This window comes from Callospermophilus lateralis, chromosome 9, assembly GCF_048772815.1.
Source record: "Callospermophilus lateralis isolate mCalLat2 chromosome 9, mCalLat2.hap1, whole genome shotgun sequence".
Classification (NCBI taxonomy): Eukaryota; Metazoa; Chordata; class Mammalia; order Rodentia; family Sciuridae; genus Callospermophilus; species Callospermophilus lateralis.
In genome coordinates, this window is record NC_135313.1 from 102114745 (window position 1) to 102141575 (window position 26831).

The 26831-nt window shown below is 51.2% G+C and overlaps 1 protein-coding gene across 1 annotated transcript in view; it reads right to left on the reverse strand.

Annotated features, from left to right (window-relative positions):
* Positions 1-617: 617 nt before the first annotated feature.
* The window catches only part of Steap3 (STEAP3 metalloreductase), a 37514-nt gene continuing 11300 nt past the window's right edge, over positions 618-26831 (reverse strand). The window contains 5 exon segments of the mRNA XM_076866313.2: positions 618-3263; positions 3265-3513; positions 8844-9005; positions 15677-16204; positions 18401-18900. Of these exon segments, the coding sequence (XP_076722428.2) occupies positions 3120-3263; positions 3265-3513; positions 8844-9005; positions 15677-16204; positions 18401-18892 (1575 nt within the window). The 5' untranslated portion in view covers positions 18893-18900 and the 3' untranslated portion in view covers positions 618-3119.

Consider the following 26831-nt stretch of genomic DNA (forward strand, 5'->3'; position numbering starts at 1 on the left):
CAGGGATGGGGTGTTTTCTCCCTCTGCCTTTGTGGGAACAGGATAGCGGTGTGCACAGGCACAGGAGGCCAGGGCCCGCAGGATCACGGGGCAGGTTAACGGTGCAGAGAGATGTATGTGCTGTAGATAGTAGAAGCAAAGGAAGCCAACCAAGCTCTTCTTCCCCAGAGTGTACAAGGATTGACACCACCTGTGTCACCAGGGAGCTTATCAGCTAGGCGCAATCTCAGGACTCACCCCACACCAGGCATGAGAAGTTGCATTTGAACCAAATTCTCAAGTGACTTACAGGCATGTTATCATGTAAGAAGCACCACTGTTCTAACCTGCATTCAGGGCCTGGGCCTTCAAACCACTCCCAGAACCCTCCTTTTGCTGTCCAGCTGGCCTAACTCAGACTTTGTCACCTGGATCTTAATCTGTTTCCCACGGGTCCATCCCTGTGGGTCTCTCTGTCTGCCCTTCCTCAATGGCTGGCTCTAACATTCTGTGTTCACCCCATAGCCCCAGCCCTTGGGCACTGCCTGACTGATAGCCAGCTCCATTCAGAAGGCTGGTCAAGTCCATGACTAGACCAGCTCACACACGGTCCACACACCAGAAAGCAAAGCCTGAAATTCTTGGAAGGTTAGGTATTTATTTCTGTTGTTTAAGACAAGCTCCATACAGTAAAAACAAAACACAGAGGCTGAATGGCATAGATATTAAACATCCACCTCGGACCATAGCATTTAGGATTTCCAGAGCACGTGGGTGGAGGCACTTTTGTACCGAGGCACATAGACTTTCCCAGGCTGCAGGGAGTGACCCGCTCTCTTGGGGATGCTGTTGCCAGCTGCCTAGTGAGGTAGGGAGGAACAGCAGTAGACACGGGTCAGGGCCAAAACCCAGGGCCCCTTCACGAGCTGATTGTCTGGTGGCAGATGACAACGACGCCTATTTCCTCCTGTCACCCACCTTGGGACCATTTCTGACCTGAACAGCTTTGGCAGGAGGCGGGTGGAGAAGGAAGGAAGGACTTTGTTTGGTGTCATCCTCTTTGGTGTAAGGAAGCACCCCCAGCTGGGGAGCGATGGAGAAGGAACGGCTGACACCCACTGGGGCTGGGATCGTGGGAGGTTCATGTGCCAGTGTTTTCCCTATTTCTCATTAGCAGGGAGACCACGGGCCCTCCCTGTGCCAAGCAAATGCTAATCTCTGCTCTGCTCATCCGCCTTCAGGTGAACCTCTCATAGGCCGTTTCTGGCATTCTATCAGGACCGATTTATGTGACACGCTTCTGCCTCCAGCCTGGGGAAGCACCTTAAAAAACAGACCCCCCCCCCACACACACACACACATACACAGCCCTCCTCCAGCAGCCACAGGCCTAATGAGAGGCTCCTACACTGAGTTTTTATTCTTTATCACTTAAGGACCCTAATGCAGTCTGTAGACATTAGTACGTGAAGCCTCTGGGGGCTGGCAGGGGCATCTCACGCACTCTGTTGGCCTCTGAAGGCCCTACTCTCTTGGCTTCATCAAAACATGCCTCCTGGTCCAGGAGCCCTCTGTGATCTTTGGGTTCAGAGATGACTTTTTGGCGGCTGATCATTCTAACCGGGGGAGGCAGGGCCGTAGGGGAGACTCAACAGAAAATAGCTGTTTATCAACAGAGAGTAAACCAGTTTTAGTCTGAATCAGTGATGGGTGGCATGGGACTGGGGGACAGATGTCCTGTGACCCTGGCTGTGGTCTGGCCTCTTGTGCTTTGGGGCAGCAGTGTTTTAGGGTGGTAACTTTAATGGAAAAGTCCCTCCTAACTGTTCTGAACCATAATACAGTAGTCCCCTCTTATCCTCGGGGATACTCACAGGACACCCCAACCCCCAGTGGATGCCTGAAACCTCGGATGGTATGAACTCTATATGTACATTCTTTCATATGCATACATTCCTGTGATAAGGTTTAATTAATAAATTAGGCACAGGAAGAGATGGACAGAAATAAAAACAGAATAATTATAACAACATACTGTAACAAAATGTGTGGTCTCTCTATTAAAAGTCAAGACAAGTATTCATATTTTCAGACTGCAGTTAACCTTGGAGAACTGAAAATGAGGACCATGAAACCGTGGATAAGAGGAGACTACTGTACCCCAGGAGGGGGAACCACAAGCCACTGTGATTTTCAGGGTGCTGGGAAGGAGGGCAGTTTCTCTGCCTTGCATCAACGGAGGACATTTGAAGGCACCCCGTTGTTTTTCCACAGAGCCAACTTAATGAAGACAGTCCTTCAGCCTTGAAGGCAGGTCCAAGAAGAGGCTCAGCCATGATACTCAGTGAGCAGGTGTGTGTCCCCCTCCTACTGGACCGATCTGTAAAGGGTCTACTCTAAGCCTTCCAGGGAGACATTCAGAGTAACAATGAAAAGGTGAGAAGGCACAGTGGTTTAAAGAACGGTCACCACCTACTTAATGGAGAGAAAGCAATTACACTTGCACGGAAGACAGTTCATTAGTGGCTCCACAAAGAGGTGCCTTCACACCCTCAGAGGAGGATCCATTTGCAGGCTCCGTGGTGACTCCCGACTTTCAAGGGGGAAAAAAAATCTCCCTGGCTCAGTGAGAACCAGGTGCAGCAGCTTCAGCCCCAAAGTAACCCCCACCCCACCGCCAAATGGGTGGACCTTCATTTGGCTCCCACCCTTCCCACCACTGCCCAGGGGAGAAGAGAAGGGACCACAACCCCTGCCCACTGACATCTCCTCATCTCCAGGTGCCCGTCAGGTTGCAGGTAGAGCTGTTGTCTCCCTGCCACTTATGAGTCTCAGCTCCGCATGAGCCTTGGGAGAGCTGAAGGGGGACTAGGGTGGAGGATAAAGGCCGGTACTCACCAAGGCCAAAGCCTCTTCTGTACAAAAAGTGGATATATCTCCGCAAAGGTCACAATTTAACATCTGGCACTTGCTTTTAGCTACAAGTTGAAATCTCAGGGACCCATTTTTTTTTTTTTTTAAGCTAAGTAAATATCATGGGAAGTCCTGTTATATATGTAAAATACACGTACATCTATGACGCGCACACGTGCGTCATTCTGAATATCACTGCGCACCGTTGCGTCCCAGGAATTCCAACCTCAAACCACCGCTTTGTGCGTGGACACTCCACATTGCTCCATCCAGAAAAGAAAACCCGAACAGGGCTCGGGCGGCCGACCCGCCCGGACCTCCGGAGCTGAAGCAGGCACCTCACACGTGGCTCGTCTTCTCCACCAGGATGTGGTCTGTGGGTAGCACAAACTTGATGGCGCCATCCTTCTCCCAGCCCCTGCGGATCTTGGCAAGTCTGCGGCTGAAACAGGGGAGGAGGAAGAGGACTTTGGCCAGGATGATGACGCAGGGGACCAGCAGCGTGAGCGTGAAGGTGGGCGGCAGGTAGAACTTGTAGCGGTTCTCCTCGAAGGCGCGGGTCCAGCCGTAGGTGAGTGTGTGCATTGTGGTCAGCACCAGGGCCACGAAGCCCAGCGTGGACTGCGGGAGCAAAAGGCAGGAATGAGCGCCTGCAGAGGACCCGGCGCTCCTGCCAGCCTGGTCCCCGGGAAGGGGCTGTAGAACTCAAGGCTGTGGTTTCCAGTCCCAGCCCAACCACTCAGCACAGGCGCCATCTAAACTCTCTGACGTGTCACTAGCAGAAAAATAAGACTTCTGTGTTGAAGGGATATAAGGGTTGATTAATGCAGATTCAATAAGATAACAATGCTTCCCCTGCCCCCCCCCCAACTGTGATCTGTGCTTCTGACCGCTGCCAGACAATTTTAGATGGAATTATGTTCAAAGGAACTGAAAAACACTTTAGTAGTTTTGTGTATATTTTAATGAAGAGTAACAAGTGTCCGCCAGCATACCGAAATCATAATTTCACAACTAGTTGGCTTAAGTTAAGGCTGGATTAAAAAAAAAAAAATGAAATTGATTTTGAGTTGGCTTAAAGAGAAACACAAAGTAAATAATTTATAGATGGTATGTGGATATTGCACCAATAGTTAAGGGGGTTCCAGGGACCTGTAGTCTGAAGGTGAGCTGGCACTATACAGAAAGCCTTAAATACCAGACAGATGCACTCAGTGCAGGCTGGTCTTTCACCTCCTGCCATGCTGAGTTATGAGCACCCCAGGTGGAACCCCCTAACCTTTCCCTTGGCCTGCTAAGAGCTGAACCCTAGTTTTTCTATGCAGGTGAGCTGCTCCAATTTGGGAATTTTGTAATGTAATGATGCTTAGCTGACTGAGTTGGAATCCTTTAATGCAGCCGAAACCCACACCAAAATGGTCTTACCACAGGGAGGCAAGACCATTCCAGCTCCAATTGGAAATGGCCTTCTTATATCAGGGCTCCACCCCTTGAGCCACAGATGGGCTTTTGTGGGTCACTGCCAGGTGCAACACATGCTCAGGAAGGGCTGATTCCTATAACTTTGGCCTCTTTTGCATGCCAGCATTCCCTGCACCACACAGGGAAGATGCAGATTCTTCCCAGGTGCTAGTTCCCACAGACACTGACCCAGTTCCAACGGGAGGTCCTGCCTGCCCCTGCTTTCTGTGGAGGCACCAAAGTTGCAGAGATGGCTGGAAAGTGTCTTTTATCCCTGAGCTGACCAGTCTGAAACTGGTTTCAAACTTCCGCTGCACATTAAAATCACCTAGAGATTTGGGGGTGAGGTTGGGGGAATATTAGTGCCTGAGCTCCGCCCCCCCCCCCCCAGGGAATTTAGATTAAATTGGTTTGGGGCAAGGCTCAGGCATCTGTTGTTTTTCAGAGTTCAGCAGATGATGCTAATGTGCAGCCAGGACTAAAGCACTAATTCTGGAAACTCACATCACCCACATCTTTCTCACTTGAGGTTGAAAAGTCCACATGGGTCCCTGTGCCCAGAAAGTCTGACAGGGAGGACTTAGACCTATCTGTTCCTTAGACAAAGACCCCCCTGAGGGCCTTTCAGCGCCTGTGTGCTGTGTTGTGCTTTCCTCTAGATGGGGCAGCAACAAGAAGCTGCCCAGGCCTAGCATTAGCATCTCCCTTGGGTGACATACCCTATACTCCAGAGCCTGACACATATGGGCCACCATCCCCAAACTCTAATCTGGAGAGGGAGGGATGAAGTCTTGCATTGGGACAGCAGCCCCCAGGCCCACCAGAGGCAGCCAGCTCCTCCTGTTCATACATTCTCATGGTGTGTCATCCCAAGTCCCAGGATGCAGGTGCCAGGAAGCACTAGCCTCGGGCAAAGAGTTCATAGCAAGGGACAAGAGCCAAAGGTCAGCCAATAACGAAGGGCCTCTTGACTTCCCAATCCTGGTGGAAAGCCCAGATGATTCCAGCGAGTTTCTGTCCCTAAAACTTTCTCTCCTTGGGAGCAATTTAATAATCCCAGAATGGCCAAAGGAAACCCAACAAAGGGGAGGGATTGTCACAGGGCAATTAATAACCCCCCAAGCCAGGGCCATTTTTATTTTGTGGAAGCTTGTTAGTAAAAAAGAAACAGCCAGGTCCTCGGTGGCTCCTGCTGGTGCTCAATTACTGCAGCATGAAGGGGCTCTGGACAATCGCTCATCAAGCGGGGGTCAGGCTGTTCTCTGTCATTATTTCAGGCAAGTGGCTGGAGTGAACAAGGTCACAGGAAGCTCCTCAAACTCTGGGGCAGAACTGAGGTGCTAAGAGCTGAACCCTAGTTTTTCTATGCAGGTGAGCTGCTCCAACCTGGGAATTTTGCAATCTAACGATGTTTAGCTGACTGAATTAGAATCCTTTAATGCAGCCGAAACCCACACCAAAATAATGAAACCGCCCAAAGAAATACAGCCCAAAATTAAAACTTTGAAAACAGCCTTGGAAACAAAAGGACAAATGAAAATATGAGTTGCACTATCCCAATGGCTTTTAGATAAACACAATATTATAGACCCAGGGGTCAGCTCATTGAGACCACAGGTGGTTTCGAAGCCCTGGCGGCTGTGTGAAGGTGCATGGGAGAGGAGGAAATATAATCTGGGTAGCGCCTCACTGGCCACACTAACTTGACAAGATTTGGTTTGAAACTTCGCTAAAAAAAAAAAAAAAAAATCATTCATTCAGCCAGCCACGCATGGCGGTGCATGCCTATAATCCTAGTGACTCAGGAAACTGAGGCAGGAAGATCACAAATTGAAGGTCAGTCTAGGCAACTTAGCAACTCTGCCTCAAAATAAAAAATAAAAAGAGCTGGGGGTGTAGCCCAGTGGTAGAGTGTCCCTGGGTTCAAATTCCAGTAACCCTCCAAAAAATCATCCAGCTATTACGGGGTGCATGGATCCTTAGTTGACATGTACTGGGCTCACATATTCCCAGTGACCACATGAGTGAACTCAGGCACCACACCAGGGAGCAGAATCTCCAAGAGTCTGAGAAACTTGTCTGATGGTGCAGGGCAGGAGAGGGTCTTGGCACTGACCCTAGATCTGTGTTTCCACCTCCTGTGTTCCAACCACCAGGGGGCGCCACACACTGCAGCACATGCACCTAGGGGTCACCCAGACTTCCAAGTCATCCCTCAGTATGAGTTCACAGGTCAGGGGCAAGTTTGGGCATCCCTATTCTCCAGGAGTGCTCTGTGTCGTCAAACCTTTCTAATGGTGGCTTGCCAGTAAGAAAGGCATTTTACATCACTGCACAGGAAACAACATGTATGTAGTTCCTGAGTCAATATAGCTGAAAACATCTATCCTTATACCATGTAAGCCCTCAATGTGAAACATTGAGGGCTTGCATGGTATAAGGATAGATGTTTTATTCTATTTCATTTAGAAAATGCAGGGAGCAACCCACTGGATGGATCGCATAACCCACTCAAAATTTCTACCATAGTTGGCCAAGTCTGACTTGACCTGCTTGGATACCCAGGGTTGAAGCCTCTTGGCCTCTCTCTTGCAACCTCCAATCAGAAGTGGGTGGTCAGGAGCCACTATAGTGGTGCACGACTGTAGTCCTAGCTCAGGGGCTCAGGTGGTGGACATGATCTACTCAGAGTGGGAACACAGGCGGTGGAGCTGGAAGCCAGGCTTCCTGGCTCCAGGGCATCTTGCATATCAGCTCTCTTGGGGAGACAGAGTGGCTGGGTTTTGTGGACAGAGTGAGGATATTTTGTTTCCACAAACAAAATCCTGCCTTCCTACCCATATGACCCCCATCCCCAGCTCCTGCAGTGGCAGAAGGACTTTCATATTTTTATTTTGACTCTTCAATATGTAAAGCAGGGTGCAGCTACTGGGGTCTCAGTCAGCTTTTGCTAACAAAATCAAATCCAGAGGCTTTCTCTGGCAGCCAGAGCCAGGGCACGTAATCTGTGGCTGCTTAAGGGAGCCACTTTCTGGTGAGAGGAGCAACCTGTGGTCTGTTTTAATTGTGGACAAGCCATGTACCCAGGATACTCTAGGCGGGAACAGGCAAATCCTAGATTTGAGTGTGAGACACACGGGGATTAGTGGCAGATCAGTCAAATTCCCTTCCCTCCGCCCTCTTGGCTAGCATGTGTCAGCCTGAGCACTCCTCCAGGACTTCTGAGACGAGCAGAGCCCTGGAGATTCACAGACAACGCTTTACAAAACAACCACAACCGTTTTGTTCTAAGGTACTCTAAGGATCCCCAGTCACGAATAATTAATCGCAATTACATAAAAGCAACACACTGTCACTGTCCCTGAGTCCTCACTGCACAGGGAAGATACTCAACAGATTTTTTTTGCTGACAGTGGGGGTGGATAACATTGCTGTTCTCTGCCCTGATACCATACAAAGGCAGGATCCAGCATTAGTCAGCGCCCATCCGTGGAGGAGATGGGTTAATCCACTGACCACGTGCTCTGTGTAGAGAATGGTGGGAGATGCCCAAGGAATGTCAGGAGGGTTCCTCATCCCAGTTGTCTCCATTATCATTGGAACAAGGCTCTGCCTGCCTGCTCCCTGCCTCATCCTAGCGTGATGTCCCGCATACAGCAAGTGCTCAATCCATGTACAAAAACCCTTCTGCCTCTGGCAGCATTTCCCAGAGCATGCTCTGAAGGGGGCTGATAGCTTTGAGAGCTGTCACCTGAAAAACAGGGCAGAGGTGGCGCTAAACGTCACATCAGTCTAGTTAACAGGTTGTGTATGGTACACATTGTTGGAATCTTTGATGTGCCAAAGAGAGCTATGAGTCTCTTAGGCCCCCCCTAAGGTGTAAGGATTTCTCAAATTTATTGGATGACAGATCTTCTTTTTTTCTTTTTCTGGTGGTGCAGGGGGTATGTGTGGCTAGGCAGGCAGGCTACCACTGAGCAATACCCCAACCCTAAGACATCCTTTTCTCTGGATTTTCCCAGGAATGGTGTCCTTTGGAGATGCTGTGACTCATCCCTCATGTACAGTGACCCTAAAGCTCACCTCCCCTCCTGCCCTGCATGCATCCGAGGCTTAAAAGGAACCAGAGTGCCAGGTTGGGGCATGGGGGCGTTGTGGTAGGCTGGCTTCAGTGATTCACATCTAGACCTGCAAAATGTCCCATGACTACAGGGCACAGAATTTTTGTTTGGACAGTTCAAGAACTGCAGAAGCTGAGAATGCTCGATCTGGGATTCTGTGTGCTGTTCTCTAAATTTTTTTGCATTCCTCTTCTTGGCTTCCCCTGATATCTAAAGGTGAGCTTGTCATTGGCAGTCCTATTGTCAGGAGGCCAGGAGGATCCCCAGGGTAGGAAGGCCCTGGCATCTGACTGGGTGGAAGGAAGGTTCTTGCTGGGGACAGGTGGGTGGGGCCGCTGAGGCTCCCTGGTAGAGAAATCACTACTTTACCTGTACAAAGCTGAACTCCCTCCAGTTGAGCGAGTTCGCGATGGATGGCAGAGAGGTGACGGCCAGCAGGGACAGCGTGCCGAGGGCCAGCACTCCCAGGGAGACGTATATCTCCATTCGCCAGACTTCCTCCTCCACCCAGAGGTGGCTCTTGTTGGCTACCTGGCATGGATGGAAGGAAAACCATGAACACAGAGGCAAAGGCTGGTGCCCTGGGAAGTGGGGGAGTGCATGCTAAAGAACAGGCGCTGCTACCGCCTCTACCCCCATCTGACACCCACCAAGTGCCTGAGTGTGTTCTAAGTGCTTCTCACGCATTCCCACAATCATGCCCTGAGATGGAGATCATTATTAACCCATTTTACAGGTGGAAGCGTAGAGGTCAAGTCACTTTCCCCAAGTTCTGGCGGTTCCCAGAGTCTTACACATATCTGTCTGGGAGCAGCCAACCAGCCAAGAGCAGCCAACCAGCCAGAGAGATCAACAAGAAATACACTTTGAGCAAAACTATATCACATGGGTTTTCAATCCCCACATCACAGGACAGCAAGAGGGGCTCTTTTACTATCCCCTCAGCCAGGTGGGCTCACACCTCTGCAGGCTGCCTCCTCTCCCAGCCCATCTCCTGCTGGACCCTTGGTCTCCCTGGTCCCCACAGTCTGCCTCTGGCTCATCCCTCAGGACACACAGACACACAGAGTTAATGACCCCCCCCCCAACGTTTCCTGACTCAAGTCCCCAAGTCCCCATCTTCCCACCTACTCGTTCATTTCTGTCTGAGGCATATAGCTTTGGTCCCACTGTTGCCAGGCAACAGAGACTGAAATCCATTTGCCAACCCGTTTAGCAACCACTTGGGAAGTACCTACTATGTGCTGAGCCCTGGGCTGCAGAGAGCAGGAACACCTGCTTTCACAGAGCTCTACGATCCTTACTAAGCTCCAGGGACTCATACACGGGAGACTCTCTGCAAACCTGAAGATTCCCCCTCCTCTGCCCGCCAGGACCACCCCTGCAGATGAGCCCACTCCGAGCCTGGTGACAGCCAGAGGCAGAGCACACTCAAGAGGAAGACCTTGCGTCAAGGTCCTTCCATTAGGGATCATCATCTCCCAGCCCGCCCAGGTAGCCGAGTTCCTGGAAGTCGGTGTGTTTTCTGAGAAGCCCCAAGAGATGCTCGTTACTTTTATCTCCCAGCAGAACCAGCAGCAGTAAGTGTGACAGAAAATGTGACTCTTCTTCAGTAGGCTGGTCCCTGCCTCTCAAAACAGAATGACTCACATAGGTTTATTTTTTGAGAAACTACTTCAGCTAGGAAAAAAAAAAAAAAAAAAGAAGAAAAAAGAACGTAAGCCTAGTTACCAGATAAAATATTAAAAATGAATCCAGGGGCTCAGTTAAAACAGCTGAAAGGCTTATTGAGGGGAAGTTTAAAGAAACCGAGAAAAAAAAAATTATGGGCTCTATGTTATTTAAGGCTATTAGGGGGAGACGGCTCATGTTGGAGGTATTGCTTTTTCTTGCTTTCTGCTTCTTCTTTCCCACCCGGTGCTGTTGGGATGGAACCCAGGGCTTCGCACATGCTAGGCAAGCACTCCACCACTGAGCTGCACCCCCATGTCTTTAAGCCATGAAAGGACCTGGAGACCCTGCTTCTTGTCCTGACCACTAGTCGTGACTCTGGAAAACTGTCTTGGGCCTCAGTTTCTCTACCTGAGAGACATGGATGAGATCATGTCTGAAACTACGGCTTTCCTCATGGGTCAGAAACCGCTAGGGCAGTATTAGCTAGTAGGTTGCAGCTAGGACCACACGAAGGGCACAGGTCCCCTCCACAGCAGTGCCCAAAGGGGACTGAGTCACTCCTGGCGGTATTATCCATGCTCCCAAATAAGTCATCTCCACGTGGCAAGCTGTTTGTTCATCAACTCCACTTCATTACTCACTCCTTCCTGTGTCTTGGTAAGACCAAGCAGTTAATGTCATAAGTCAGAGTTTGGAGGATTGCACACATATACCACGCCGGCTTGCAAAATGTCTTGTTATTTTCCTTTGGATGTTTCCATTCTGTGGCGATGCTGGCAAGGGAGAGGTGGGGCAAGAGAGCAGTGGACGGCCAAGGACCTGCGTCTTGGTCACCTGACAGCCTGTGAAATACATATGTGACCTCCAAGGTCCCAGTGCTACCCAGGCCTGATGGCTCTCTGCTCCCCTAGGAATCCTCCTACAAAGGACTATAGACCTGCAACTGGGTCCTCCGTGTGAGGTCTTGGTAGTCAGAAGAGGCGACCACAGAGGGGTATGGTCACTCTGAGGGTACCAAGGAGAGCGGTCATCAGCCAGAGAGGGACTCAGTTGTGGGATTTTCTTTCTCTTCTGGTTGTGGATTGGATGCTATAGGATGCAGGGGCAGGAGGCCCAGTGAGGCTGCAGCGGTGTCCCTTCTCCAAGCCCCCGTGGTGGGCAGTGGTGGGGAGAGGGTGATGCCCATGGCCTGCCACGTCAGAGGAAGAGCAGGGAGGGAAAGGGGCAGCCAGGGCAGTGGAGTCGAAGGAAGCATCACAGCTCCATAGATCTGGACTCAGATGCCAACTCTGTCTTGGGGACAGTCATGAGACCGTGGGCAGTGCCTTCCTTGCTAGGAGCACCACTGTGTCTCTGGCTGTCACCCAAGGACTAAGTGGATGGTGTGTGTGAAATGAGTAGCATGTGACTGGTACGTAGGAGAGGCTGGATATAACAAATGGCTGGGGCTCAATTCTTAGTGGCAGTTGGGCAATTAAATGAGCACTTCGCCAGGCACAGTGGCACACACCTGTAATCCCAGCGGCTCTGGAGGCTGAGAATGGGAGGATCAAAAGTTCAAAGCCAGACTCAGCAACTTAGCAAGATTCTGTCTCTAAATAAAATACAAAAAAAAAAAAGGCTGGGGTGTTGCTCAGTGGTTAGCACCCTTCATGTCAAGTCTGAGCTCTACATGCTCCTCTTAGGAGATGGCTGGCATTGGCTTTGTGGCCATTTTCAGGGTCACTCAGTGAATGTGCATGGGGACTCTGTTAGGAATCTTGGCCCTCCAGGTGTGGAAGAGCCGGCTGATGAATTGTTGTTTTAGAAAAATGACAAAATAACAGAAGAGTATACCAAACACAGCAGGTGGGTATGGAGAAGCAGATAGAAAAGCTGGGAGAGCTTAAAAGAGGCAGGGTTTTGAAGGAGGAATAGGAGTTTGCCAGACTGAAGGTGTCCCAGGGCAGGTATTCTAGGCCAAGGGAGATGAGTTTTGCCCATTTAGAGGACAATACAGGACCCAAATGAGATGTATCACAGAAGTGGGGTAGAGGAGGCTGGAGACGGGGTGTGGCTCCACTGTGAACCGTCTACCCTTATCCCAAAGACATGGGGAGTCACCTTGCAGCAGTGATGTGGCCAGAGGAGAAGTTTAGACTGTTCTCTGGTACTCATATGCAGATCAGATTTGGAGCAAGGGGGCTAGGGAAACAGTGGGCGGGTTGAACACTGATCTTGATTTTTGATTTTGATTTTGAAATGTATCTCTAGAGAACAGCACAAGCAAATCAGAAAGCACTCTTCAAATATTAGTCGCTGCTGCTCATAATATGGTCAACAAACATGGTCTCAAAGGTCTGTGCTTCCAAATCTGCAGACTCAGGGACTTCCAGGAAACCCAGAAGGAGTTTCTTGCGCCCAGGCTAATGTGTTCCTTAACCTAAAGAGCACAGTGGGCCCCTGGGTGCAGAGCAGCACTAGTGAGGTGCTATGGTGAGGAGGCGGATGGCAGGCAGGGGAAGCTACACTCGAAGCACGTGTCACCAGGGAGGCCTGCTCTGGGGGACTGGATGCATAACAGGGTCAGGTGCCCACGTACAGGACCCGGAGGATTCAACAGGTTTAATTAAGCACCTCCAGGTTAAGCGACTCCCTGCTCTGGGCTGCTTCATGTCAACCCTAGCAGCCTTCTGACCACGCCCCCAGACACAAGCTGCCCTCTGACCACGCCCCCAGACACAGCTGCCCTCTGACCACGCCCCCAGACATAGCCCCTTAGTCCAGTTCTACCTTGAGAACTTTGTGGAACAAAGTTTGCATGGCCAGCCTTTGATGCCATCCCATCCTGCAGAGTGATGGTTGCCTGGCAACCTCCACAGAGCCTGCAGCCCTAGATGGCTTTGGAATATGGGGAAAATTACCTTGTCTGTGCCCCTCTGTGCCCTGGTATTGGCATCAAAGCAAAATTGGTTAACATGACATCAAGGACCGCCTTGGCCAGGTAGAACATTTAGAGAAAGGCATAGGGCACTGTGGTCACAACGGTAATCCCAATTTAGGAGGTAGAGGCAGGGGGATTGCAAGTTCAAGGCCAGCCTTGTCAAGGCCCTGTATCAAAATTTTTAAAAAGGGGTGGTGGTGGTACTAGGGAGAAAAAAAAAAAAAGAGGAATTTAGAGAAAGGCCTGAAACACCTGCTACTCAGAGGAGAAGGCTTCCCGTTCCCCAAACACAGGGCTCAGGTTCTTCCACTCTCAGGGTCTGCCCCGTCCTGGGCAGCACAGTCCTCCCAAGAGCCCCACAGAGCCTCCTATGGAGAGGAACAGCTCTTTAGGAGTAAGAAAGAATCTGCCCGCTGGTGCCGTGGCTCACACCTGTAATCCCAGCCACTCGGATGGCCAAAGCAGCAAGTTCAAGGCCAGGCTGGGCCACTTAGAGAGACCCTGTCTCAACATACAAAATAAAAAAGAGGGCTGGGGATGTGGCTCAAGCGGTAGGGCGCTCGCCTGGCATGCGTGTTGCCCGGGTTCGATCCTCAGCACCACATACCAACAAAGATGTTGTATCCGCCGAAAACTAAAAAATAAAAATATTGAAATTCTCTCTCTCTCTCTCCCCCTCTCTTAAGAAAAAAAATAAAAAAAATAAAAATAAATAAAAAAGACTGGTGCTGTAGCTGAGTGGTAGAACACCCCTGGGGTTCAATCCCCAGTATCAAAGGGAAAAAAATCTAAGAGCATCAACATTAGAGTAGGAGAGACCTTGATCTACACACCACAACACGGGGCAAAAGAGGACCTGGGATTTGCTCAACGTCAAGACACTGGAGGGTAAGAATCCAGGGCCTGGCCTTCAGGCCTGCACACGACACCTGCTAAGGTCAATCTTACTTTTCTCTGTACCCCGCTCCTCCCCAGGGCCTAGCAGAGTAGGTGCTCAGTGAATGAGTAGAGGAATGAATGATCCAGTTCTGAGATCATATACTCTACTGCTAATTTGGCTGTTTTCCCAGGAAAAAGCACCATGGGTACAGCGTTGATCTGGAGTAGAATGGCCAAGTCTGAATCTTAGCTCTGCTCCTTATTGGCTTTGTGACTTTGGTCCAGTTACTTAACCTCTCTGTGCTTGAGTTTTCTTCATCTATAAAATAAGGTTAGTACAGTACTTGCCTTACAGAGATAAGCCAGGGATTAAATGAATTCACAGTGGGTATGTCTGTAACACTCTTAGAATGGTACCCGGAACACAACAAGCTCTTTTTTAAGGGTTCGTGACTATTATTTTTTTTTTTCCTTGCCTCTCATTTCTAGCAGGCCTCGCGCTTCTCTGCCTGAAGTCTGGGGTTCTTCCTCTCCCTTAGGAGAGACTGAGCCCACAGAGGCGATGGTGCCAGGTGTCTGTGGGTGGGGAAGACAAGGGCCCCTGAGAAGCTGCCAGCAAGAGAGCAGGAGCCCCAAGAGGAGCAGGGGCTGAGGTCTGTGGTTCCTTGGCAGGTGCCAGCCTCACTTGCCCGTCCCCTGGGTCCCCATCCTGTGAGGCCATGTGCTGGGCGTGCCTGGGGAGGGTCACGGCATCCAGAGCGGGGTCAGGAGCTGCAGGCCCACCCAGGCTGGACCAGGGGTGGAGGAGAAGCGTCTCACAGCGCCTGGGCCAGCCCTGCCGCGCGACCAGTCCTGGAGTGGGAGGGACGCACCAGCCGGCCCAGGGGTGGGGGGCCTGGAGGTGGGGTTCAGGAGCTGGAGTCGGCAGAGCGGGGCTTGAGCGCCACGGGCCTGTTTCTGGGAGTCCGGCTGCCAGCTGACACCGCCTCTGTTCCACCTGGCTTGGCCCAAAGGCGCCCCCCCTTCCCAGGGCTGCTGCTGGCAATGGAACACCATATGGCTTTTCCAAATGAATAAAAATCCCAGCCCCCCAAAATTAAAAAAAGCCACAAACCAGAAACACTGACTCTGGAAGGCCTCTCTGCATCTTAGCTGATGGCAGCTGAATCCTCCCAGGTGCTCTGACCAAAATCCCCCGAGACACCCTTGCTCCGTAACCGGCGACCCCAAGCCCATTCCATCTGCAATTCTGTGGCGCTCCTGCTTCCCAATCCGCCTCTGGTCCCTTCCTGGCCCTGTGCCGCTCCATCCTGCTGCTACCACCTCCACTTCTAGCGGTGAAGCATCAGGCAGATCACCAGCAAGACTGAGTCACTGGACCCTTCACTGGCTCCCTGCTCCTCTCAAGGGCCAAGGGCCAAGCCCTTCCTTGACCTTCAAGGCCCTGGGATCTGGCTTCTCTCTCCCAGGCCTGCACACCACCTGCCCCCTGGCTCCAGCCTCCCAGGCCTCCCAGCTGTCCCTCAAGCATGCCTGAGGGACATGTTTCTTGTGAGCTTCCACTGAATGCACCCTGACACTCAAAGTCATGGGCAGCTGGGCGTGGGCACCACCCAAGGAGCAGGATCTGCAGGCAGCCACTGGGCCAGCAGCACCAGGTACATAGACAGTGCTGGACCGACAGTGCAGGCCAAGGGGCAGGATGGGGAGGGTGTGGGGCTGATACCTGCTCGACAGCCAGGTTGACCAGCTCGTAGCGGGAGGAGCGCAGCAGAGGCAGGCAGAAGCTGTAGACGGCGTGCAGAGCCGCGCAGTAGAAGCTGAGGAGCCCAATCTGCTTGCGGTGCTGCAGCCAGTGGTCCAGCCAGTCGGGGAAGCGGCGGTATTTGGTGCCTCGTCGCAGCTGCAGAGCGGCCGCCAGCACGCCAGGCAGGTAGACCAGGGACAAGAGCACGTAGGCCACACAGGGCAGCGTGGTGTTGACCACAGACACGGGCAGCTTGTAGAACTTGTTCTTGCCGTCTTGCACATAGGGGTGCAGCACGTCGCGGACGAAGTTGTAGGCGTAGAAGCAGACAAAGAGCCCCAGGGCCAGGAGGGTGGGCACCTTCCAGCCTGGGAGGAGGCGCAGAGGCATGGCCTCTACCTCCCGGGCTGATGCCAGGGATCCCATGTCCACGGGCATGAAGCCCATGGTGTGCACCATCTCTGAGACGGTACGCTTGGCTTCTGGCTGGTCACTACAGATGGGCACCTGTGAGGAGGAAGGAAGACAATTATATGAGGTCACAGGCTATGGGAGTGGGCAGGATCTCAGTGACGGCCTGGGCCAAACTCCTCACTGTCAGCTGAGAAAAATGAGGCACAGGGGGCTCATCCAAGTGAGTGGTCAATCAACAGTCAGCATAAGGTGGCTGACTCCCAGGCCAGGGGTCTTCTCAGGGCCCCCTGTGGCCTCCCGGGCTCAAGCTCAGCATGCACAGCAAGGTCTACCACTCAAGGAGGGACACTGCAAGTGAGCGTCCTGCCCAGCTCAGGGATATCAATAGCCACAGGCCAAATGCCCACCTAGGTAGCTTCCCTGGTCCCCAGGAAGAATGGCTTTCATGACTGCAGCCTGCCTTGGAGTTACTCAGTGACAAGGTCCAGACACGGCCCAGAATGTGTACCCCTGGCTGCAAGCTCCATCCCTCAGTATGGAAGTGTGCCCTTTGATGATGTCCCTTGGTTCCGCAGGGACCTCAGCCCACCCAGAGCCTTTCTCATGCCAGCCCTGCCTCCCTTCTCTGCCCCTGGCCCAGCTGTTTCTTGTGAGCGTCCACTGAGTGCACCCTAGTGTCCTTGGATCTCCAGGCACTCCTGGGGTCATTCTGGTCCCCCAACACTAACTGAGCACTTAGTCTGTGCTGTCTTAATACACATGATCCTTGGCCTTGCCACAAGCCTGCAGGTAGGTACGACTGTCCCCGTTTTTCAGATGAAGATACTGAGGCCTGAGAACATTTTTTTTTCCTTGCCTTTTCAGGTTGGCCCCTCAGCCTGGAAAGCCCTCTCTGCTAATATGAGGCAGGTCCAGGTCAAAGCCCACTCAGTCTTCTCCGGCTAGCTCGCTTGCTCCGGTCCCTCCAGATCCTGCACCCCACTCTCGCCCACTGCAGGAGTTCTGCCATGCAGAGTGCACCCAGGCCTACAGTCAGGCTGGCCGGTTTCTCTAGACTCTCTCACAGAGCCTGGCACCCCGGCTGGACTCAGTGGTGGGCATTCTCCCACAGGTGTGGAGTCTGGCCCTCTCTCCCATGAAGGTGCAGGTGACCTTTTTGGCATTAAAACCCACCTTGTCTGGGTAGGAGCTCCTCCCGCCGAGAGATGCACACAGCTCGTCTATTCTCCAGAGATCTATACCCCCCCTCAAAAAAAAAAAAAAAAAAAAAAAAACACAAAAAACCTGCTGCTGATTGTTCTAAGAAACTTTCTCAGTTCTTAGAAGTCTTTGGCATAAACCTGATAAAGTGTGGGACCCGCCTGTCTTCTCAGGGCCTGGTATGGAAATGGGTTCTTTTTTTTCTTCCTGACTCCAGTTCTGCAGGCAAAGTCTCTCCTGTTTGGCTCCAAATACTAAAAAGTCACCACCCTGTTCTCCTCATCCCCTAGGAAGCCAGTCACCATAAGAGAAAGAGCATGGGTGCTCTGATTTGGATCAAGAACTCCTCCAGGGCTGGGGATGTGGCTCAAGCGGTAGCGCGCTCGCCTGGCATGCATGCGGCCCGGGTTTGATCCTCAGCACCACATACAAAGATGTGTCCACCGAAAAAATTAAAAAATGAATATTAAAATTCTCTCTCTCTCTCTCTCTCTTTAAAAAACAAAAAACAAAAAACTCCTCCAAAGGCCTGTTGAAGGCTTGGTCCCCAGCTGATGGCACTGATGGGAGGTGGCAGAAACTCTAGGAGGGAGTAAATAGCTGACAGTGTATCCCTGAAGGGTATATTTTGTCCCAGCCTTTCTGTCTCTTTTTGACTAGTCACCATGAAGTGAGCTGCTGTTCTCCACCATGCCTTCCTGGCCAAGATGACCTGACTTACCATTGGCCCAGAGCAAGGGAGCCAGTTGTCTGTGAACTGAAACTTCTGACACCATCAGCCAAAATACATCTTTTCTCCTTTAAGCTGATTTATCTCAGGTATTTTGTCACAGTGACAAAAAGCTGAGCAACACAATAGGTTTCAGACCCATATGAATAGGATTCAAATCCTTCATCAGCTATATGCTTTGAAATAAGATCATCAGCATCTCTAAGCCTCAGTTTCCTGGCTGGACAATGGAATTTGGCAGTGATGTGCAAGACTGGCTAAGACAAGGTGCATATAAAGCTTGGCATGCTGATAGCCCTCAAAGAAAATGAGCCATTTATATTTATTGTGATGATACTTGTTATTCTCCCTGAACATACCTGCCTGTTCCCATCCCTTGGGCCAGCCTGCAGGGTCCAGGCGGAGATGACGTTGAAGGCCTTGACCACCGTGCAGGTGGGGAAGAGAGAGGCCAGGTATTCGGCGTTGGACTCGCGATGCTGGAGGTGCTCCTGCTCCGTGGGATTGCTCACGTCCACCAGGATCTTGCCGGCTAGCTGGTCACTGAGATCACACAGCGAGGAGTAGTGCTCTCGGAACACAGCCAGGAAGATGACTTCTGGGGAGCTCACCGCCTCCTCCCTCAGAGTCACCTGGGCTGAGGAGGGGAACAGCCCCGCTGTGCGCTTGGGATTACGGCTTCCCACCACCACGCTGAAGCCAGAGCCTATAAGGCGTGTGGCCAGGGAGCGGGCAAAGTCCCCACTGCCCAGAATGCCCACTTTGGGGGCCTCGCTGGGGGCCTCCGCCAAGCTGCCGTCACTGTCCACCAGACGGCGACTGATCAGTGGCTTGTCCATCTCTCCTGACATTTTGGTGGCTGTAAGAGAAAGCAGGAACACCATCACTGAGTGTTCCTTCCCCCCGCTCCATGCCCCCTTTTGTCCACTGTGGAGGGTCACACACTCACTTTGCAGGCGTTCTCTGAGTGCTACCATGTGCTAGCATCAGGGGACATGCTGAGCAAGACCAGCTCCTGCCCTGAGGAGGGCACAGACTCAGGAAGAGGAGGGTGACGGACTCCTGTCCTCCATCCTTTGCCTCTCCTGCAGAATTACCTCCTCGGGACAAATTGGCAGGGGTGGGAATCCTGGGAAGGAGGACATGGCGCTTACACAGCCAATGCTGTGCAGTCACACACTCCTTTTCCAAAGGATTATGCTCTGGACAGTGTCACCAGCCAGGAGTGGCCACTCAACCCAGCCTTGTCATGGCTGTGTGTTGTCTGTGGTCACTGGCAGGGTTAACATGTTCCTGGGCAGGGCCTCCTCCTATGACTCTGGACGTCACTATTTGTCACCGGGCCTGGCACAGACCTGGTGCTCAATGTTTGCTGAATGAATGGATGAACACCAAAACCCTCCTCCGAGGGTCTGGGGAGACATGGGAATGAATCGGACCCTGAGATACGGTGGGTGTCCTTCGATGGTGTTATGGTTTAGAGTGGTGTCCCCCAAAAGCTCATGAGACGATGCAAGAAGGTTTGGAGAAGTGATTGGGTTATAGCCTCAACCTAATCAGTGAATTGATCCCCCGATGAGATTCACTGAGTGGTAACCGGAGGCAGGTGGGCTGTGGCCGGAGGAAGTGGTTCACTGGAGACGTGGCTCTGGGGTATCTATTTTGTATCTGTCAAGTGGAGACACTCTCTGCTTTCTGATCATGACGTGAGCTGATGCTCTCTGCTACTCCTCCACCATGATGTCGGGCCTCACCTCCAGCCCCAAGGAAATGGAGCCAACTGTCTAGGGACCGCGACCTCTAAAATCCTGAGCCCTCAAATAAACTCTTCCTCGCCTACAGTGGTGCTGGCCGGGTCATTTAGTCACAGTAGTGAAAAAGCTGACGACTAAAGCAGGTGGGAAAATGACATTTTAATTGCTACCAACTTCTAATTGAAATTGGCTCTTTCCTTCACGTATGAAGCAACGAACCACAGAGTATTGGCAGGACCTGTGTGTCACCAGGACTGATCGATGTCAAATCACAAATTCAATTGTCAAAGAGTTCTCTGAGTACTAGTTAAACTTACCTTTAATTTCAAATTACAGTAGAGTGGGGATTCAATCTGCAGAACCCCGCCTCCCCCCCACACACACATTAAGGTAGATATTAAGCTTGCTACTAGATCTTGTTCCTTATGTGAATACATACTACATGCATGCATGTAAATAAGCATGCATATTACTAAAATGCATCTCTTTCGTGGTACTGGGGACTGAACCCACACATGCTTTACCACCGAGCTATATCCCTGGCACTTTTTATTTTGAGTCAGGGTCTCACAAAGTTGCTCAGGTTGGCCTTGAACTTGCAATCCTCCTGTCTTCAGCCTCTGAAGTTACTGGGATTACAGACGTGTCCTAGTTTAAACTGGAGAAACTGAGGCTCAGAGGATTGAGAACCTGGTTCCAGGCAGTGACTGTCCCTTGAGAATTACAGGACACAGTTCCCATCCTGCCTCTGCCCCCTTAACCTCTCACTCTTTCAAGTGGTTTTAAAACATCACCCTTGTCTCTTATAGGACAGCAGGGACTGGCCAAGCTAAGCCCCTGTGGGTGGTTTTGTGGCAACCATGCCTGCTTCCTGACTGCAGATGGAGGGGCCACGCCCACACAGGACACACGGTGCCAGGCACTCCCCGCACCCCATCTCACCAGACTCGACCTCCTGCAAAATGGGAAAGGAGACTTTCTGCCTGGTTCTTGGACGTTCCCCAGTGAGGGAGATGAGCTACCCTTTGTTAAGTGCCCATGGGCTTCCGGACCCACCCCACCTTGCAGACTTGGAGTCACATACCATGACAGGAAGGGCTATGCTCTAGAAGGAGCCAGACAGCCCGGCATGGGAGGCTGAGGCAGGAGGATCATGAGTTCAAAGTCAGCCTTAGCAATGACAAGGAGCTGAGCAACTCAGCGAGACCCTGTCCCTAAATAAAATACAAAATAGGGCTGGGGATGTAGCTTAGTGGCTGAGTGCCCCTGAGTTCAATCCCTGGTACAAAAAAAAAAAAAAAAAAAGCCAGACTGCTGTGTTCTGATTGACTCTAGTACCTATGGAGTGACCTAGCGATAGCGCCTGTCTGTGACTCAGACTCAATTTCCCCAGCTGTAAAAGGGAAACAGAGAGCTCAGAACAGCACTGGGCACGTGTTAAGCACTTGCTAAAGGGCAAGTGATTACTAAGCACATACTGGTCGCCAGAAGAAGCCGAGCTCTGCACCAGCAGCAGGCAGGAGGTAGAGGAGGAGGTGGAGGAGGAGGAGGTGAAGACCCCTCCAGAACCCTGCTGGCCCCAGGAACAGGATGAGAGCTGGTGGGAAGGGAGCTGGGGCAGCGGCTCCACAGACCAGCATTAGGGACCCTCCCAGAGATTCCAGGGTCCTTGTGGTTGGAAGGATGAGGCTTCCCCTGTGGTCAGGCAAGGCTGGAATGGGCATCCCAGCTGCGCAGAGCCAGGGGGCAGTTCTGCCCTGAGAGGGAGGGAGGGGAGCACATAGAGGCTTCCAGACGGTGTTCCCACACTTGCTAGCATGTGGATCCCAAGCAGATCCCCTCCTGGACAGTAGCCTGTACTTGTCTTTGCTCACTTCCTCCTGTCTCCTAAGTAACTGTGCAGAATGCTCAGAGAAGTATAAAGATGGCCAAGACACAGGGGCCACTCTTGGCTGGTGCCCATCTCATCTGTGCATGTGGGGGAGGGGGGCTCGGATAAGACCATTCATCAAGCACTGGACACGGGTGCTGGGTAGCTCGGAGGGGTGCAGGCCTGGCTGGGGCTCTTGTCCAGGGGACTGACACCACCTCCCAAGGGGAAGCCAAGGAAGGCTACACACACACACGCATGTGCCACCTGATGGTGCTTGAAGAAGCCCGGATTGGCTTACTGCCTAAAAACAAATGGAGCCAACCCAAAGTTAGGGAAGGCTCTCAGACTCAGACTTTGAGTCTTACCTACGCTATACCCCAGATCTAGCATCACAGGTGGGAAGGGATTGTATGGATGGCCCTCAAGTTCATTGCTCCAAACAATTTTGGAGCAAATTTGGTATCTGCTTCCTTTTAGGGAGTTGAAGGGCAGCCACAGCAAAGGGATATCAGGGGTGGAGGCCAGGAACCTGGGGCTGGGCCCATCTCTGTGCCCAACTGGTACTGGGACCCTGGAGTATCACCAAATTTATCTGAGAGGCTTCTCTGACACGAGCCACTGAACTAGATCCTCTCCAAGTCCCTCCCAGTCCTGGCAGTCTAGCAATCCACTTAAAAGTCCCTGACAGCTGGGCATGGACCTGGAATCTCAGCTACTCCAGAGGCTGAGGTAGGAGGATTGCAGGCTCGAGGCCAGCCTCAACAACTTAGCGAAAGCCTCAGCAATTTACAGAGACCCTGTCTCAAAATACAAAATAAAAAAACGGCTGGGGTGTAGAGGTAAAAGCACCCCGGGTTCCATCCCTATTACCACTCCCCTCCTGCCTACACAAACATGACACACCTCTAAAGCACTTCTTGCCAGGACATCAGTCCTTGGGACAGGAAAATGCTGGGTGGACAGGTCACTCTGTGAGACCTCCCTGCCCCAGGGCAGCTCCTTCCTCTGCATTCCCAAGGCAAAGACAAAGCCCACTGGAGTCAGGGGAGCTATTAGGTGGGTGGCTGAGGGTCTGGGCCAGGCTGCAGGGGTCAGGTCATGGTCACAAGGTCACTAGCTAGCTGGACACCTTTGGGCAAGTTATGTAGCCTCCCTGTGACTTAGTTCCCTCTGTTTCAAGGCAGGGACACTGGTTTACTTCCTTAAGGGTTGTGCAAGGACAAAGGGGCTAATGTGTGGAGGAGCTCAGAGTTCTGTGTGTGTGTGTGTGTGTGTGTGTGTGTGTGTGTGTTGTCCTCCAAGTTCCTCATGGGCAGTGGTCACATCAAATTCTGCCCTCCTGGTGCCCAGCATGAAGCCTGCTGCAGGTCTGAAGACCAGTGGGGGTGGGGACAGGCTAGGTGATACTAGTCCTGGAGGCCCCAGAGGCCCAGCAGTGGTGTCTACCGGCTCTTGCTTGTGCCTGTGGCCTGAGCGTGAGGGTGGATCCACTGGTCTGGGCCCAGGCTCTCTGAGGTTCTATTTATAGGTCCGGTGAGAGAGCAGAGAGGGGATCAAATTGCAGCTGCTGGGTGGAGGCCTGAGGCCCACACAGCCCTGATCTGTGGAAAGGGCATAGAGGTTGGTTGTCCCGATATCCTGGTCTCTGCCTAGACTTGCCTGTCCCCTCTCACTTCCTAGCAGGGCCAAAACCTGGGCTGTGATTGTGGCTGGGAGACTCACCTGGCCCAGAGGCTGCCTGTCAGCTCCCCCGTGCTCTTGGGCAGGCTACTGACTGTCGTAATGATAGCACACGGGGCCCTTCAGACCCGCGCCAGAGCAGAACTCCTTCCAAAATGCATTATGCACTTTAAGAGCAGGCAGCCAAGCCCTCACCCAGAACCCAGCAATCATCCCAAGCTGCTGGGCTTCCCCTTGATCTTTTTTTATCCTTTTTTTTTTTTTTTTAAATCAAGGATTTAACCCAGGGGCCCTTAACCACTGAGCCACATCCCCAGCCCTTTTTATATTTTATTTTGAGACACAGTCTCACTAAGTTGCTCAGGGCCTCACTAAGTTGCTGAGGCTGGCTTTGAACTTGTGATCCTCCTGCCTCAGCTTCTTGAGCCACTGGGGTTACAGTGCGCCACTGTACCTGACTAATCTTTTTGTTTTTCCTTTCTTGGTGCCGGGGATGGACCCAGGGCTTTGTGCATGCTAAGCTCACGCTCTACCACTGAGTAACACCCCTCGTCCCTAATGGTTTCAGAAAACATTTTTGTAGGTTCTCCACCTCCTTTCTCACTGTCAGAACTTTGCCAAAGGTGCCTGTCTGACTCTGCAAATCTTCCCCTCACCCCCACCTCCAGGACCTCCAACTTGCTACAGACAAGAAATATCCAGAGCAGACCATGAAAAAAGTGAAGATGAGCCAGGTGCAGGGATGTACACCTGCAATCCCATCCACTCAGGAGGCAGAGACAGGAGGATCACAAATTGGAGGCCAGCAACTTAGCAAGAGCCTTAGCAATCTAGCCATACCCTGTCTCAAAATAAATAAAATGGGCTGGGTATGTACCTCAGTGGTAAAGGGCTCATGGGTTCATCCCCCAGTACCAAAAAAGAAAAAAAAAGGAGTGAGTTGGGCATTGGGGGGTATGTACCTCTAATCCCAGCTACTTGGGAGGCTGAGGCAGGAGGATTTCAAATTTGAGGTCAGCCTAGGCAGGGCCAAGATACTGTCTCAAAATAGGAAGTAATTTTTAAAGAGAACTAGGGGAGTAGTTCCGTCATAGAATACCTTCCTGGGTTTAATTTCTATACCACCAAAAAAAAAAAAAAAGTGTTCACCAATGTTCATAGTCTCATTATTTGTAATACCCCAGAAAGTATAAATCACCAAATGTACATCAACGAATGAATGAATGGTGAAACAAAATGGCCTACCCATATAACAGAATAACATTTAACCATAAAAGGGAACTAAGTGTTAATACCTGCTCCAACATGCATGAACCTTGAAAGTATTATGCTCAGTGAAAGAAGCCAGTTGCAAAGGGCCACACATTATATGACCATACTTATATGAAAAGTCTAAGGTAGGCAAATCCAGACGGAAAGGAGATCAGTGGTTGCTAGGGAATGTGAGGCTCACAGAAAATGGCAGCAAATGCCCACCGTCTAGGGTCCATTTTTGCAGTGATGTAAATATTATAAAATTGATGGTGGCGATGGCTGCATAGTTCAGAACAGACTAAAAACCATTGACTTGGAGACTTTATAAATGGGTACATTGTATAGTATGTGCAGTAAAACTCCATAAAGTCAACATTAAAAAAAAAAAAAAAAGGTTTAGGAGCTGCATCTCATGATGAGTTTCTTGCTGGCAGTATCCTGAGGGGTTGCAAGGTATCACATGGTGAGTGACTTTTATAGCAAACCCCGAAAAAGCTTTCTATGCTTTGCCAGCATGTGAGAGGCCCTGGGTTCAGTTCCCAGCACTGCAAAGAAAAAAAAAAAAAACTATATATATATATGGAAGAAATTGAGATGTCACTGACTGTTCTTAGTGTGTGATACACTAAGAGGAAGCAGGACTGGGTGAGCCCCTAGGGATGCTCCGTGAGCTCCATGCATGGATTTTGCAGCATCAGTGCTGGTGGCTCTGCAGCTTCTAAAGCTGTTCTCTAGCTGTTTTCCACACCGCTGAGGTCTCTAAGCCCCGTGCCTCTAGAATTGAGGCTCATGTCATGGGTCCTGCAGACTGTTGTTGCAGGGACAGGAATGGTACCTTGGGTACCTCTTGGCCTTGGTGGGCGCTGTGGCTTTGGCTCACGGCTCCCTCTCTGTGCTCCCACCCACACAAGCAGACAGCTCTTCCAGGGCCGTGTGGATTGAAGACATGTGCTAAGGGCTGAGGTCCACCCACCCATTCCCAGGATGGTCAGTGAACTGGACGGATGTGTCCCAGTGGGTGGGAGGTGGGAGGCATCATCCTCTATTCACCCAGATGTCTGGGCGGTTATGTAAGGGCATGCGACTGGAGGCCGGCTCACAGATGCAAATCTGCTTGCTGGGCTATAGGTCTGATTCCTTCCCCTGCTATGGTTTAAATATGGTTTGTCCCCTCTGAAACTCATGTTGAAATATCCCCATTAGGAGACACTAAAAGGTAGGATCAGGTGGGAACTTCGAGAGGTAACTGGGGCTCTGCCCTCATGAATGGATTAATCCACTCATATGATTAGCAGATGTATGGGTTAATGGGTCACCTCCAGAGGGTTTGCTATAAAAGTCACTCACCATGTGATACCCTGCAACCCCTCAGGACACTGCCAGCAAGAAACTCATCATAAGATGCAGCTCCTAAACCTTAGATCAGAATTGTGAGCTAGAATAAACGTCTTTTTCTTATTAAGTACCCCGCCTTAGGTATTTTATGATAGCAACAGAAAATGAACTAAGACATCTCCTTTTCTCCCCAAATTCATATCTTCCCTAATTAGGCAGAGGATCAGACCAGCCCCTGGGACTCTCCAAATCACACCCCCAAGTCACAATCAGTCCTTGGGAACTTGCCCAACCAGGCCGCATTGCTGCCTGCAATGTAGCCATCAGAACATGAGCTCAGGAAAGCATTTGAACATTCTGGATTATTCAGGATCCATCGCTTTAGTAAATTGCAAGCAAGGGCACAGCACGGAGGTAGTTGAATTCATATCCCATCCTGACCACTTACTAGCCAGGTAGCCTGGACAAATCACTTTACTCTGCGTCCCATCTCCTCATCGACACAATGGGGCAACAGCACTTACTTCATTCAGTTGTACTTGGGGTTCTAGGAGATAAATGCTATACTCTGGGACCGTTAAATTCACTCAATTTTCATTTTATTCCTCTCTCTCTAGGATTTTTTTTTTTTAAAAAAAAGCTTTGTATAAAGCAGAAATAGATGCACCCAAATCAATATAGCGTTCTCTGCAAAATGGAAAAATTTACTTGCAAACTTTCTAACATGTGCTCTGAGATAATGCCCTGGAGGTATAAACTCATTTCCCCCCATGACAGCTGGAGGAGAGGAGACACAAATGTCTGGGACTTGGGGAAGAAGAGGGGGACAATAGACCCAGGGGAGAGGGGTACAGGGGGGAGAGAGGTAGAGTAGGGGAAAGGCAGCATAATGGG